Raw genomic sequence first — 14,575 nt, 5'->3', positions numbered from 1 at the left:
AAGCATTTAGGAAATTCCTTTTTTATTTAACAAAAAAATCTTGTTTTAAATCCCATACTAATGCTTCACATTGTATATTTATTAATGGTAATTCATAAAAACATATTTAAACGTATGTCAAATTATGAACAAAGGCAAGATGGAAGTTATTTTATTTCTCTCCTATGCACTTGGAGAAAGCCAGTCACAGTGACGCTTCTTTCTTTCAGTCCGTCAGTGACCACAAACATTCATTAAAAGCAATTAATCTTTGACCTAAATTCAACACATTCCTTTAATTTTTGTTTAAAATAATTTATTAAAGGTGATATATTCCCCAGTCAGCTGTTACTAAAGAGTATGAAGAGCTGGTTCTACTGACGTACAGTATATCCCAACCCAGCCCTTTAATTAAAATTCAAATGTAAACTAAAAGAGTCTTCAGTGCTGCACTGAATAAGCCACATTTCTAATTTTGCATGTGTTAACTGTTGGAGCAAAACAGAGTTCATGAGGATACACTCCATCAGTTCCACATCAAGCAGTTCCTCATGAGGGACTAAACAGCCACCAAGTCCACTTTCTTCATATAGTGCAAATTATTAGGTTTAGTTATTACATTTTTTTTCTGTCGCTGAATTATTCACTAAAGTTGCTGTTAATTTACTCACACTGAGGCCATTCTAAAACAGGTTTCTATTTCTTTCTGTGGGACATTAATGTAGACTTTTAGCTAAAACTGCTCAAAAATCAATAAAGGAAAACTAAAGACACTCGGAGAGTGGAGGAAAAACATAAGCAAAACTACAATACTGACAATGTCTTATTATGAGGCAAAATGATGAAGCATTAATATATTTTTTCATTATTACTTTTAATACTCTGTTTAATAACTGTCCTTAAGTTACTGACAACAGTCTGGAGTTTCTTATCACTTAATGATGTAAAGCTGAACTGACACTGTTAGTTTACCATCTTGTAGATTACAGCATCCAGGATAAGCTGTAAAACTAAACAGTAAAGTTTTTTAAACATCATCTTCAATCTGGGAGATTCTCTCTTCTGCCTCACTGATTCTTTGCGATTGTAACAGTCACTTTAATGCCATTTACAGCTTCTATCAAGTCAGTAAATTTAGAATTCAAATCTCAAAGATTGAACTTAACCGATAATGTTGTAATTTGTAGCCGCTTTAACATTGCATTTTGCCTCAGCTTGGTTGTTGGCTATATCTGAGCTATCCCCCTGCAGGCGGTACATTACAGAGGGCTTTGGATGATGTCATAATTTAACGGTTTTTGGTGGCATTTCATTTCTTCAGTTCCGTTTTCAAGTGAATATCAAACATGTAAATATGTTGTCCATCTTATTCAGGGTTTTTTGGTTAATATTTAGCTGTGAGCTCAGTTCTTGCGACTTTTCAGCTGCATGTCATAACCAAAAGTGTCAAACAGTGAAGGTAAATGAGTCATTACAACAGTGTAAAAATTAATTGTATTGAAATAAGTGACATGAACTCAAAAGTTTTGTGTATTAGGGGGAATTTCTAGGTTTCTAGTTCCCAGCATGCTTTGGGTCCAGCATGATGACAATTAATTAATTTTTTTTTCATTTTTTAACAAAATAACAATTTAAATGAGAATTACATTTTTCTTAAGGTTTCTTCAATGTTGAAATTTGTAAGCTTATCATTGTGGTGAAGTGTAGAGCCTGTGGTGTGTTTGAGATGGTTAAACACTGTTTAAAATAGGGATGTCCTGATCAGGTTATTTTGTCCTTGAGTCCGAGTCGAAGTCATTTAAGTTTGAGTATCGTACGTAAAAAAAAAAAATAAAGAAGAGCGACGAAACAGATCCAGAATGTTCCTTATTTCTTATTTAATTCACCTTAATTTAATATTCAAAAAAACTGTTAACAAACAGAGCACTTCTGTGAGGTAGCTTGAACAATCAAGTAATAAATAACATCAATTCTTCACTTTTTAACTTTAGTGCAACAGTAAATATAAAAAAATCTAATATAAAAACAAATAGCACCTCAATTTAAAATACTCGGCAGACAATCCTAAGTTTACATATGTCACAGTTTGCTATGGCAATGTTGTCGTCTACAACTTTATTGATTAATTTTATTCACAGACATACTTGCGCTTTCCGCTTCAAGCTGCTTCCATGTTCTACTTTGCCGGCATTTAATCAATAGCGTCTCTGCAAGCAAATCATGTCATGTCATGCCACACGCGTTGTCAAGATAGAAGTCTAACTCTGTGCCACCGCATAACTATAGAAGTGTTAAAAAAATAATGAGAATGTATGTATATATATATATATATATATATATATATATATATGTATATATATATATATATATATATATATATATATATATATATATATATATATATATATATATATATATATATATATATATTAGTGCTGTCAAAATTAGCGAATTAAATAAGACAATATATATATATTAGTGCTATTAGTGCTGTATATATATTAGTGCTGTCAAAATTTGAGAATTTACGCATGCGATTAATTTGAAAAATTGAAAAATGTACGCAGTTGCAGGTTTTTTTACTTCCTGTTGTGGTAGACGTGTGTTCAACATGCAAAAAATGGATAAGACCAAGGAAGCACTTTTTGAAGACAAGTTTCAGTATAAAACAATTAATGTCGCATTACCAGGGTATCCAGCGTTTCCTCCAGAGTTTCATGCCATTGCGGGTGTTTCATTTTTAACTTTTGACTTTTGTTTTAATGGAATTTGATACCGCATGGCGATTGGAAAGAAAAATCTCTGCATTTTTTGACTCGGTGGTCCTTTAAGGTGGTCCTTTACATGGTAAGCGCTTAATAATTTTATTATCTTAATCATATTAAAATCGGAGTATTGGTGTCCAAGTAAATGTACTCAGAAAGTGCCAGATGAAGTCCGCGCTGTCAAAGACAAGCACATTCCTCTGCTTTTCAGCATGTGCCCTCCAATGTTTTATTAAGTTTGACATGTTTCCCCCTTAATCGCAACTTTTGTAAAGCATATGCTTCACGTTGATGTGTCAGAATCCTTGTGAAATATTAGCAATTGACAGCACTAATATATATATCTTCGAGTCCTGATTGGGAGGTAACGTCCGATTCCAATCGAGCCTTAAACTGCGTGATTGGGCCCGATCCCCAATCACATGATCAGATCTGGACATACCTAGTTTAAAACTTTATATATTGCATGGTTCCCAGCTGTCATCATATAAGGGTATAAAAATAGCATCTTTGATAGTTCATTAATAGAAGATTTTGGAAACTACTGAATTAAATGTTAATAAGAGCCACCTGTACGCTGTACCACTCACTACAAACATTTTGTTATGGTAGAAAAATTTGATTTAACACAAATGTTGAGTTTTATTTGAGGCTTTCCACAATTGTTTTGCATAATTTGAACTTATCAGGTTTTATAGTGCACCATTTTGAGGAACAATCTTGTCTCTCTCAGTTATAAATCTCCACAGTTTTAGCTAAAAAAACATTTGTAATTGTCTACTGAAGAAAAAGTTTTCATCTTAAAAGGCCTGGTTGTGAGTAAATTACAGCAAATTAAAATCTTTAGGTAAAGCACCTCTTTAAACTGAAGTCTCCACACAACAGGAGCCTCTGCGAACATAATACCTCCTGACCTCAGAGGACTCTCCGCAGCCCTCAGACCGGTGTACTATGAGGACTGGAAAGAATCGAGCGTCTTGATAGTTTGGTGGGCTGTCATTGAGAGCCAGCTGACTGGTGTAAGACCTACAGCACTGCTCGTCAGGGCAGCATCGCTCTGTTAGGGTGCTACTGCGGCTCCTCCACAGTCCTACAGTGCGTCGGGAGCCATACATGCGGCAGAGCGAGAAGTGTGAGGTGTCCAGGGACAAACGCGAGTGGAAGGTGTGCCGAGAGAAGATGGAGGAACAGCTGGAGCTGATGGTTGGCCGCCTTTCCCCTCCTTCTTGTTGGCAACAGTGCTCACAGTTCTGCACCAGCGTCCCGTAGCTCTGTGTTGAGCAACTGTCCAACAGTAAACGGTTGGAGGAGATACTGTCTCTGTGGTTTGACCCAGAAGCCCCCAGGTTCATCAGCATGGCCTCTGAGTAGCTTGGAATAAGCTGGCGGTTTGAGCGGATGTGCCATTCCAGCTCTGTACTGTCCACCGTTTCTGCTCTTGGAAGGCCATAGCGATTGTTCCTCGTGGTGTCATCGCCCTCTGGAGATGGGCTGTTGTTTGTATACTCCAATCCAAATAGTTTCTCAACTTGGTAGTGCACAAATGCTGTCCGGTACTCAATCAGCACTCGCAGTGGCCATGAGAGCATGAGGAGAGCTGCCATCCAGAAGGTGACCCGTGAGGTGTACCACGGCAGCTGGTCAGGATCCACATAAGCTATGAGGTGCTCTTTAAAGTCGACGTTCTTTAAAAGCATCCCTTCACGGGCTTCCATGTAGTCATCAAGGCCCTCAATTTCTGAGAAGAACCTGGCACGCTGATTGAGGTATGCATTTTCAGGTCCTGCTCCCGCAAAGCTGAAGCATTTGGAGAAATGCAACCGCGTCGCCGCGTGACCTTCTAGTCCACGTAAGTTGCGTGAAACATCTTTCATTCCACACCGGCTGTAGTCGAACTCGCCTTCTGCCACGTGTGTGTTTACACGCTCATGGTAAACCTGCGTGGTCGTGTAGGCATCTCCATTTCGGTAACGCGTTACTTGTCGAGTCCTACGTACAAAGTGGTAACTGATGGCTTTCCACCAAACGCAAGGTCGGGCTTGACGCATTCGCAAAACTCTTTCATACACACTCTCAGCATTGGCCTTGCATTGTAACTCACTGCGGGCTCGACAGTGCCAGCATTCCATAAGGTATACGGCATAGAGCATGAGCAGGAAGGCCAGCGGGATGTAGACATAACCATCAGAGCAAGGGCTGTCGTGGTATATCATGGAGCGACCTCCTCCTCTGAGAGAGTTCATTGAGGCTGTAAGGGACGTGCTGGAGGAATCGAAGCTCAGCTTGGTCACCTGTGTGAGCTGACACCAGGCCACAGCTCCCAGGCAGCTGTACATGAGCAATGACAGGAGGAGGCAACGCCAATGAGTCTCGCGGCACATAGAGGCACTCAGTGACTGCTTTATCGGCCATTGCTACAGGGAACAATGAGAAAGAGAAACAGTAATAAGCATATTGTAAAGCAGAAAGTATAGACATGATATGAATGCTGTGAATAAGAAAACATTTAGTCATTTTCTTTTTGGCTTAGTCCCTTTATTCACCAGGGGTCACCACAGCTCAATGAACCACCAACTTATTTAGCATATGTTTTACGCAGCGGATACACTTCCAGCTGCAACCAAACACTGGGAAACATCCACACACTCTTTTACACACATACACTATGGCCAGTTTAGTTTATTCAGTTCACCTATAGCGCATGTTTTGGACTATGGGGGAAATCGGAGCACCCGGAGGAAACCCGCGCAAACATGGAGAGAACATGCATACTCCAAACAGAAATCCCAACTGACCCAGTGGGGCTTGGACCAGCCATCTTTTTGCTGTGAGGCAATCATGCTACCCACTGTACCACTGTGCATTAATGTATGCTTTATATATATATATATATATATATATATATATATATATATATATATATATATATATATATATATATATATATATATATATATATATATATATACAGATGCAAAAACCTCTAAATACCATCTGACATTTTCCTCTAACAAATTTGCATTGTTTTCAGGCTCCTGTGTGTGTTCAATAATGTCACTTTTATTGCAAAGAATAATTCCTTTTCCTGGTCTTTAAAGTGAAATATCTCATATTCTATTCTATACATACATACATACATACATACATACATACATACATACATATATATATATATATATATATATATATATATATATATATATATATATATATATATATATATATATATATATATATATATATATATATATATATATATATATATATGTTTTAACAAGCTTTGGAGACATATAATAGCTTAAAATTAATTTTTAATAATATATAATAATAGGTCACCTATAGCTTTCGTCATGAGCCACAGCTGTGTTCAAAATGTCATAAATGTTTTCAAAGTGCACTACGAAGTGAACATAATAGTCAATATGAAGATTGCCAAAACTGAACTTTAAAAATCCTTAGAAAGCAAATTACACAAGAGATGACTTAAGTTTAAATGTTAGAATGTTCTAAATTAATAGGACATAGGGGGTATAACGGGGAATAGAACACAGCCAAGAATTATGCTTCTAACTAAAGCTCTAGAGGTGAACAACGCACTGTGTTTGTAAAGACGGAACTTAGTTAGCTAACAATGGTTTTGGGAAATGCACCCCAGAAACATTCACTGTTTGCAGGTATTTTAGAACAGCTTTGAATGTGGCTCAACCAATCAGAATCAAGGACCAGAACTATCTTATTTAAAAACTGAATTAATAACTGCAATAGTCTGCTTTCAATGACTCAAGCCAAGGTAACTAGCTAATGATGTTTTGGAAATAAGAGGCTTGTAATGGGATATCTGGTGTACAGTATTTTTGAATATTTCTGTTGGCCTGTTACTCTGTTACTCCTTACTCTAGCAGCATACATCACAGATCAGTGTTGTTATTACTCAATTAAACTACAATTATTAAATGCAGTTTCAGTTAAATAAAGGAAGACTGAAAGGAAACAAAACAAATAAATGTAAGATCAATATGTAATAAAAAATAAAAAGTAACTTCTTTTTACTTTTCTAATAAAAATACAGGTAAAATACATAAAATACTACAACAGGCATGGTTTCATTTGAGTCTGATTCAAATAAAGTGCAGACAAGGCACTGACAGTGAGTCTTAATGTGACTAGAAGGCTATAGATCTTTGTAGAGAAAAGTGGGCCCTGACAAGACTGAGGATTTGTTGCAATCCTTCAGTTGAGACTTAATTACCTATAGTACATCCTGACACAAAGACTCCAGATTATGTCTATTAAGCCTAAAACAAGCACTCCCTTGCTTTAGACATCTGGCCTGTATTAAACTGGTTGCCAGTGATTTTAATTACAAAATCCCATCCCTTTTTTCCCACAATGTGAACATCATAGGGTGTTGTGTATCCAGGCTATTATGAGTTGAAACAAAACATGCTGGATGTCACTGCCACCTTCTCTCGAGTCTTAAATCAATGCCAGACAAAATCTATCAAATGGATTATTTTGTATCTGAAAACCTGCAAGTGCAAGAGAGTGTCTTGGCAATGATTTTGTGTAGCCCTGAACTTGTTACACCTCTAAAGCTTTGCACAGCAGTTGTTATATGTGGAAAAAAGGGTTTGTTTCTAGTTCTGAATTTGTACATTTAATCATCACTCGTTCTACAAGTGAGTTACTGAATACAAATTTTGATCAAAACGTCAGCTACTGTACTTCTGTACATTCCCTGAATTATACTTTCAGATAAACCAAATAACTAAACATTTGAGAATATTGTGTTTTGAGTATTTATATTTGAGGTTCATGTTCATGGTCTCTGTATGAGTTGAGAATGTATTTTGTTGTTCAGTAAGTGTCTGTACATCCCAGCAGCTAATACCACCACTTCTGATATTTATAAGGGTTGAAAGGCTTTTAAAGTGGAGAGAGCGAGGTGCAACATCAATAATGGAAATCCCACATGAAAGAGAATACTGTGACAGAGCTAACAGTCGGCCATTCAAAAGCATGCAGTCAAAAAACAGCTCTTATCTTCACTTATGTCCACTGGATAAGTGAAACTTTGGGTGTAATATGGTTATGGATAAGACGCATAAGCAGATTACAGCTGAAACTTGATGATGACTTAAGGAAGGCCGAATGTGAGGGCACTGATTTTGTTTGGCAGTTTACTGTGGCACAATATTAAGTAGTTATATTTAAAGCAGCTTGTCATCTGGTGATCCCTATAAAAAAATAGATCCCTACTTGATTTCTGTGGCTGAGTTTTGTTTTTGTCTTGTGAAATATTTAAATTTTTATAGATATTTAAACAAATATAGAGATAAATTATTCTACAGACCTGGTGATTTCAACAATATAAACAGTACATTTTGAAATAAAGTACTGGTCAAAATATTTTTTAATGATTTTCTAAATTTATTTGGTTAATTTGATTTTAAAATGTTTGGAAATCTTTTTTTTCCTGTTCATATGTTTGAAAAATGTAATTTATAATGCTTGAAATGTAATTGGTATTGCTTAAAATATTAGTATGCAATGCTTATGCATGTATATGTAATGCTTCAAATGTAATATTTATTCATAAAAATGTAATTTGTAATGCTTAAAATGTAATGTTTAATGCTGAAATTGTAATTTGTAATGCTTAAAGTGTATATGCAATGCTTAAAATGTCATTTGTAATGCTTAAAATGTCATATGTTATGCCTAAAAAGTCATTTGTAAAACATTTCTTTAGATTTTTGCAAAAACTAACAGCATGTATCTAAAATAAAATATTGATATATTAACTAAAAGGTTACTGTCACTTCTGATCATTTTAATGTGTCCTTAATTAACAAAAAAATTATATATATATATATATATATATATATATATATATATATATATATATATATATATATATATATATATATATATATATATATATATATATAGTTTTATACTGTTAAATTTATAATCACATGCAATTAACATTTTCTTCCTTTTCAAAAGTCATATAACATCAATTAGGATGTGTAAATAAATATAGTAAGAGTTATTTTCTCAAAACAGTGTAAACTAGTTTAGATAAAGAATAAAAAATAATATCCTAAAAATATAATATCCAATCATAGTTCTGAGTACCCACAAGCAGGATTTGTGTGAAAGCAGAGGGACAGAACTGGCAGGCCATGCCAAAAGGCTCCACAAGGCAATACGCACCAATAACTTTAATATCAGAGATGCAGGCTTAAATCAGCGTCTTGTCGTTTAGTGTTTTTTTTCAGGTATCATCTAAAACAGAGTTCTGATCTGACTCTCTCAGTAAGGGAGATTCTCTAGCTAACAGGCAGGCACTCAATGGCATAATCACAGCAGTGCACTCCTGATATGTTGATCAATGCACAAATCATATAAACTGCGGATGCAGAATATGACAATTCATTTATAGACCTACACCTGATGTATAAATACAGTTCCTTCTTTAAATCTGCTTGACCTCAGGAAGTCATTGTGGAATCAAACTGTGTTGATTTTAATGCACATATATATAAATAAAATCACCATACAGCTAAAATCATATTTAAATATTGCATCCTTTGATACTTCATATCTGCAATCAGATATTCTGTAAGATATCTGATGCTGACAAAAACTTGTGCACAATAAACTTTATGCATCATTTGCAAGCAGAGGAATTTTAAGCCTTTAAACAACAAACGCAAGTGATTATTATCCAACCTGTGTTTTCTCAAACTCAGCCACACTTTTTCGACCAGTCCTTAAGATAGTAGTGGTCCACAGGGAAATATTGTAATGCTGAAATGCCCTCTCTACCGTGACTAAGGTACATCTAGTCCTGATGGCAGTCACCATAATCTCACCTCTTCCAGCACATCGAGACTGGCCGGTGTCTCCGCGCCACCATCCGGGCTGCTCGGCGCCGTGTCCTCCGCAGTAGTATCAGTTTCCAGATCTAGAGACAACATCCTGCGGCAGGTGGAACATTGCAGTCAAATATGTTATCTGCAGTGTGCGCCGCTTTTCTCAATGAAACCCCGCTTAAGGACGCTGTTCAACCCGGCTGTGCTGTGCTTGGGATGGATGCCAGGAGCGCCGGGGATCCCGCTCTGGGTGTTCCCATTCAGGCAGACCGGGGGGCGGAGACCGCGGGGAGACTGCGGAGGAAAAAACTGCTCTCCAAAGTCTGGTGGAGACCCATGATGCCTTGGTGTGTTTGTGTAATGATCTTACTGAATGTTATATGCGATCGATTAATTGAAATAATTAAAACAGTTATTAGATAAAAATATATCTGTCACAAATAGTTTGGTGTGAAGATATGATCAACATGCATATAGGACTTAATTATAGAGTTCACTGATGCTGAACAAAGTGATAAAAGGAAAGGTAGTGATTTTAAGACAGTGCATTTGTAATAAAGCTAGCCTATTAACCTCTATGCAAATCACTAAATCCTAACCCTTTTTTTCTTTGCATTAATATATTAGTTTAATTATATTTTAAAGTATTATATAATAGCTATAATGTAATATAAAATAATACTATTAATAATAGCAATGAATAGCCTATACACAGTTGAATTATACAAAATTATCAGCCCTCCTATGATTTTTTTTTCTTTTTTTAAATATTTCCCAAATGATGTTTACAGAGCAAGGAAAATTTCTATATTTCCTATAATATATATTTTTTTCTGGAGAAAGTTTTATTTAGGCTAGAATAAAAGCAGTTTTTATTTTTAAAAAACAAAACAATTTAAGGTCAAAATTATTAGCCCCTTAAGCATTTTTTTTATCAACTGGCTAGATCAAACCATACAATGACTTGCCTACCGAAATTGACTAATTAACCTAATTAACCTCGTAAAGCCTTTAAACTTTAAGCTTAATACCAGTATATTGTTATTTATTAGAAATTAGTTATAATATGGAGTAGATATATAAGTGGATTTTAGGTCAGTATTTTGTAATTAAGCTTCTAAGAAAATGTTTCTTCAAATATAATGTCTTTAAATTATTTATGTATAGAACTTATCTCATGGGTCTTATATATATAATATTATTATATATAAGAGTCTTATATCATAATATAATATAGTATTATTCTTATATTATAATTTAATATATTGCAATATAATTAATATAGGCGCTGTGTAAAACATATGCTGGATAAGTTGGCGGTTGATTCCGCTGTGGCGACCCCAGGTTAATAAAGGGACCAAGCCGAAAAAAATGAATGAACGAATAATATAATTGATATTATATTGGATGTTATAAAATGTAAATTAAATAATGATTTAATTAATAATTAATTACAAGAATGCATGACGGAGTAAAACAAAATAGTTTTATTTTATAAATAGTGTAATATTTTATTACACTCTTAAATCAAAGTGGCTTTTATTTTGCAAGGGTTACTCATAACCCGGAAATGGTGTCACGTTTGTAAACTCTACATGTGTTTAGTGTACAAATTCAGCTCATGGAGGACCGTGACATAAAGCTCGTAGGTTTCCTATAACGGAATAATTCTTTAACTTATGTATATAAGTAATGTTTGTGATGATCACGACCTGACCGACGTTACTAGTAATATTAAAAGCTCAGTTCATTTGCATGTGTTGATCATCTACTCCAAGACATAAGAAAACTTTCAAACTGTCATTCAGTTCAAGATGCACTGTCAAATTTCAAGGCTGGGTATTGAATCGTTATTATTGCTAACACTCTCGTCTAATACATAACACTGTCCTGTGTTATTTCAGGAGAGCGGGATGCTGCGGCGCCCCAAGCCCGCAGACAGTGAGTCGGATCTGCTCCGGGAGCAGCGGGAGCTTCTAGCAGCAGGCGGTCAAACCACGGTCAGTGTGGTGAAGAGACCCGATAAACGCAGAGGAGACGCTGCTGCAGCAGCACCTTTGTCCCAGCAGGGAAACCTCAGAGATGTTGTGACCATTGAAGGTCGGTAACTCTCGAAGTTGTTGAATCATCACATAACACCATTTAGATTAGATTAGAGTAGATTCAACTTTGCTGTCATTACACTTGTACTGATACAAGGCAACGAAATGCAGTTTAGGTCTTACCAGGAGTGCAAAAGCAGCAAGGGATGGATATAGGAATAAGTTATAAAGTGCAGATATAGAAAAACTATGGGTAATGTTTACAGATGGATGTACTATGAACATGATATACAGGTTGTATTAGCAATAAACAGGGATTAACAATAGATGAATATATGTACAGGTTGCTATTATTAATCAGAAATATGCAGATAGATATGAACATAATTACAAATGTACAGTGGGTATGTACAATTCAAGATGAATAAGTTGATTGTTGTGCGATGAATATGTGCAATTTAAAATGTGCAAATATTAAATAGTGCAGTAATTATGGGAAGTTTAAGTTATAAAGAGATAGTGGAAGCAGAGTTTTGGGGGGGATCAGATGGGGGCAGAGTTCAAAAGGGAGACCGCTCTGAGGAAGAAGCTGTTTCTCAGTCTGTGTGTTTTTGTCCATTTTTTTGTCCATCTGCTGGTTTTTCTATAGGAGTTAAAACTGTGAGACATGCTGTATTAGACAGTCACGACTACCAAATGGGACAATAGTAAATACAGTATCAAAGTAAAACGTGAAGTTTCTCGCAGCAGTATGTGAATGTTGAACCTCCGTTTGCCTTCAAAAGTAAACTTTAAAGAGTTTGTTCACTCAAAAATGAACATTCTGTTATTATTTTTTCACCGTCATGTTTTAATTCTGTTACCTTCGTTTATCTTCAGAGCACAAATAAAGATATTTTGGATGATATTCGAGAGCTCCCTCATCCTCCATACAAAGCAACAGAGATATTCAAAGTCCAGAAAAGAAACCAAAATCATTCTCAAAACATTTTCTTCATGGGTTTTTTTGTGCACAAAAGTCTGTAAAGATGACTGTTCACATATGTAACAAAGGTCTTGGGGGATTGGAACAATAAATAATGGAGTAATTAATAACAGAACTTTTATTTCCGTGTGATCTTACTCATTAATCCATCAGCTTGCAGTAAGTATCATTGCCTTGTTGCAAACTAACTGCAAGAGGGGCGTGCTTAAGGATATCAAACTAATGTCAATAGAGAAGGACCGCCATTCAAAATGCAGAAGCAAGTGATCAGACTTTGATTAAAGATTACCAAAACATTTTTTTTTTGCACTGGAATAACTTTCACCGATTAATAGGTCACCTAAAGAATAACAATGTATGCCATCAAAATAAACATTGCACATTTTGATTCCACATGGACTTTAAATCATGTTTCTTTGAACTAAAATGAGTGCACCTGCATTTTTAGATCTTCCAGATGAGATTCCCAGCTTGACCCCTGCACCTTCGAAGAAGTCACGGTTTAAACAGGAGCGGGTGCGTTTTGAGGATGAGGATCCCGAAGAGCGTTTGGACAGACATGACACTCATGTCAGTGCTGTTCTTTCCAGGATCGTTGTAAGTCATGTTTATTACACTATTTTTATTGTTTGACTGAACAACAGCATAACGGCATGTTTATTGTTTATTTTCTGATAGGAAAGAGACACAAGTGCAGTACCAGTGTCGCTCCCTTGTATCACAGGCATTGCTTTCCCTAAAGTCTTACATCGATCTGCAATAGAAAATGAAGTGAGGAAACATTTTAAATGCACAACTTTCTTCTTTCCAGCTTGTTCTATAGACTGATGTTTTTGTTTGTCACTGCACCTACAGAGCCAGGAAAGAGTTCCCAAACCAACAAAAAGTATTTTTGCACGTCAGATTGCTGCACAGAGGGCTAAGGAAGATGTAAAGTCTTCATCTAAACATGTGGACTTCTCCTCATCGGAGAGCATGCAGACAGACCAAGCAGAATCAAAATATGTGGGTGAGTGTTATCACATTCCAGAAAGAGTTTCAGTACAAAATTATAATGCATACATAATATGTGTGTGTATATATATATTTGTTTGTGGTTCTTTTACAGACAGTGTTGGTGGTCCCTTACTGCTTTCAGGTAAAGGGCTTGGGATTGCAAATAGCACTGTGGAGATGATGAAGATTCATGAGGAAAATCAGATGAAGTTGCAGGCGATGTCCCAGAGTCAGATACTGGAGGAACAGAAGAAGGTGCTGGCACAGCTTGGTGAGCTCGATACCTTCCACTCACACTTTTGGTGCCAAACATGAAACTGCTTTAAATTGATATCTACATCACATTAAGATGAAAAATGTTTGTTTTTGTGCAGATTGTAATGGTATATTTGGCAGGATCAACGTGCATATATTAATTGGTCTGTAACAAGTGTTTTGATTTATAGTTAGATTTCTTTTACTTGCAGATCTTTAAAGGAACTCCCAAGTTTATAAACTGTTGTATTTAAACTAGCATTTAAAAGCATGGTTAGTAAGATTAGTTTTTTTTAATGGGAAAAATTAAAACATTATACATCAAGGTTTTGTTAAATTGTCCTTAAAACATCTTTGCAGAGTTGTAATTTTATTTTTAAATAAACACTGTTTTTCTGTTCATCTGGGAATTCTAGATGGTAAATCTGTTTTCACAGTGATAGAAAACTAATATTTCTTTCTTTTTTATTAATGTATTTATTACATTTTCAGACAATACAGATACAACAACAAACACCTGAACAGAACAGGGAGAAAAAATGTGAATATAATAGTTAAATTAAACAAAATTAAAAAAAAGATGTTGCATATTCATACACAACAAGCCATCACAAGATCTGACTTCTTTAAATCAACCCTCTGATGAGTATGGAGGTTATGTTTAAACCTATA

At 35.5% G+C, this 14,575-nt stretch overlaps 3 protein-coding genes across 3 annotated transcripts in view; 1 reads left to right on the top strand and 2 right to left on the bottom strand.

Annotated features, from left to right (window-relative positions):
* The window catches only part of LOC147839992 (uncharacterized), a 782,854-nt gene that overhangs the window by 473,000 nt on the left and 295,279 nt on the right, over window positions 1-14,575 (bottom strand). The gene's annotated exons all lie outside the window — the stretch shown is intronic.
* On the bottom strand, window positions 2,722-9,891 carry si:dkey-13p1.4. Its single transcript, XM_087290720.1, has 2 exons — window positions 9,626-9,891; window positions 2,722-5,158 (listed from the first exon to the last, which is right to left on the bottom strand). Exons 1-2 carry the CDS (start codon window positions 9,728-9,730, stop codon window positions 3,605-3,607), a joined length of 1,659 nt encoding a protein of 552 aa, XP_087146846.1. The 5' UTR covers window positions 9,731-9,891; the 3' UTR covers window positions 2,722-3,604.
* The window catches only part of rpap1 (RNA polymerase II associated protein 1), a 41,437-nt gene continuing 38,062 nt past the window's right edge, over window positions 11,201-14,575 (top strand). The window contains exons 1-6 of the mRNA XM_087290699.1: window positions 11,201-11,270; window positions 11,530-11,725; window positions 13,101-13,249; window positions 13,331-13,423; window positions 13,508-13,661; window positions 13,761-13,919. Coding sequence (XP_087146825.1) covers window positions 11,247-11,270; window positions 11,530-11,725; window positions 13,101-13,249; window positions 13,331-13,423; window positions 13,508-13,661; window positions 13,761-13,919 — 775 coding nt within the window. The 5' untranslated portion in view covers window positions 11,201-11,246. The remainder of the gene's footprint in view (window positions 11,271-11,529; window positions 11,726-13,100; window positions 13,250-13,330; window positions 13,424-13,507; window positions 13,662-13,760; window positions 13,920-14,575) is intronic.

This window comes from Danio rerio, chromosome 17 (genome assembly GCF_052040795.2).
Source record: "Danio rerio strain M-AB ecotype USA chromosome 17, GRCz13ab, whole genome shotgun sequence".
Lineage (NCBI taxonomy): Eukaryota > Metazoa > Chordata > Actinopteri > Cypriniformes > Danionidae > Danio > Danio rerio.
Note: the sequence above shows the minus strand (reverse complement) of the source record. Positions and strands in the feature narration are given on the sequence as shown.

Coding starts and splice junctions, on each gene's coding strand:
- si:dkey-13p1.4 (XM_087290720.1), bottom strand. CDS start 9,730: ATGTTGTCTCTAGATCTGGAAACTGATACTACTGCGGAGGACACGGCG. Junction 5,159..9,625: donor GTCTCGATGTGCTGGAAGAG/GTGAGATTATGG, acceptor TGTTCCCTGTAG/CAATGGCCGATAAAGCAGTC.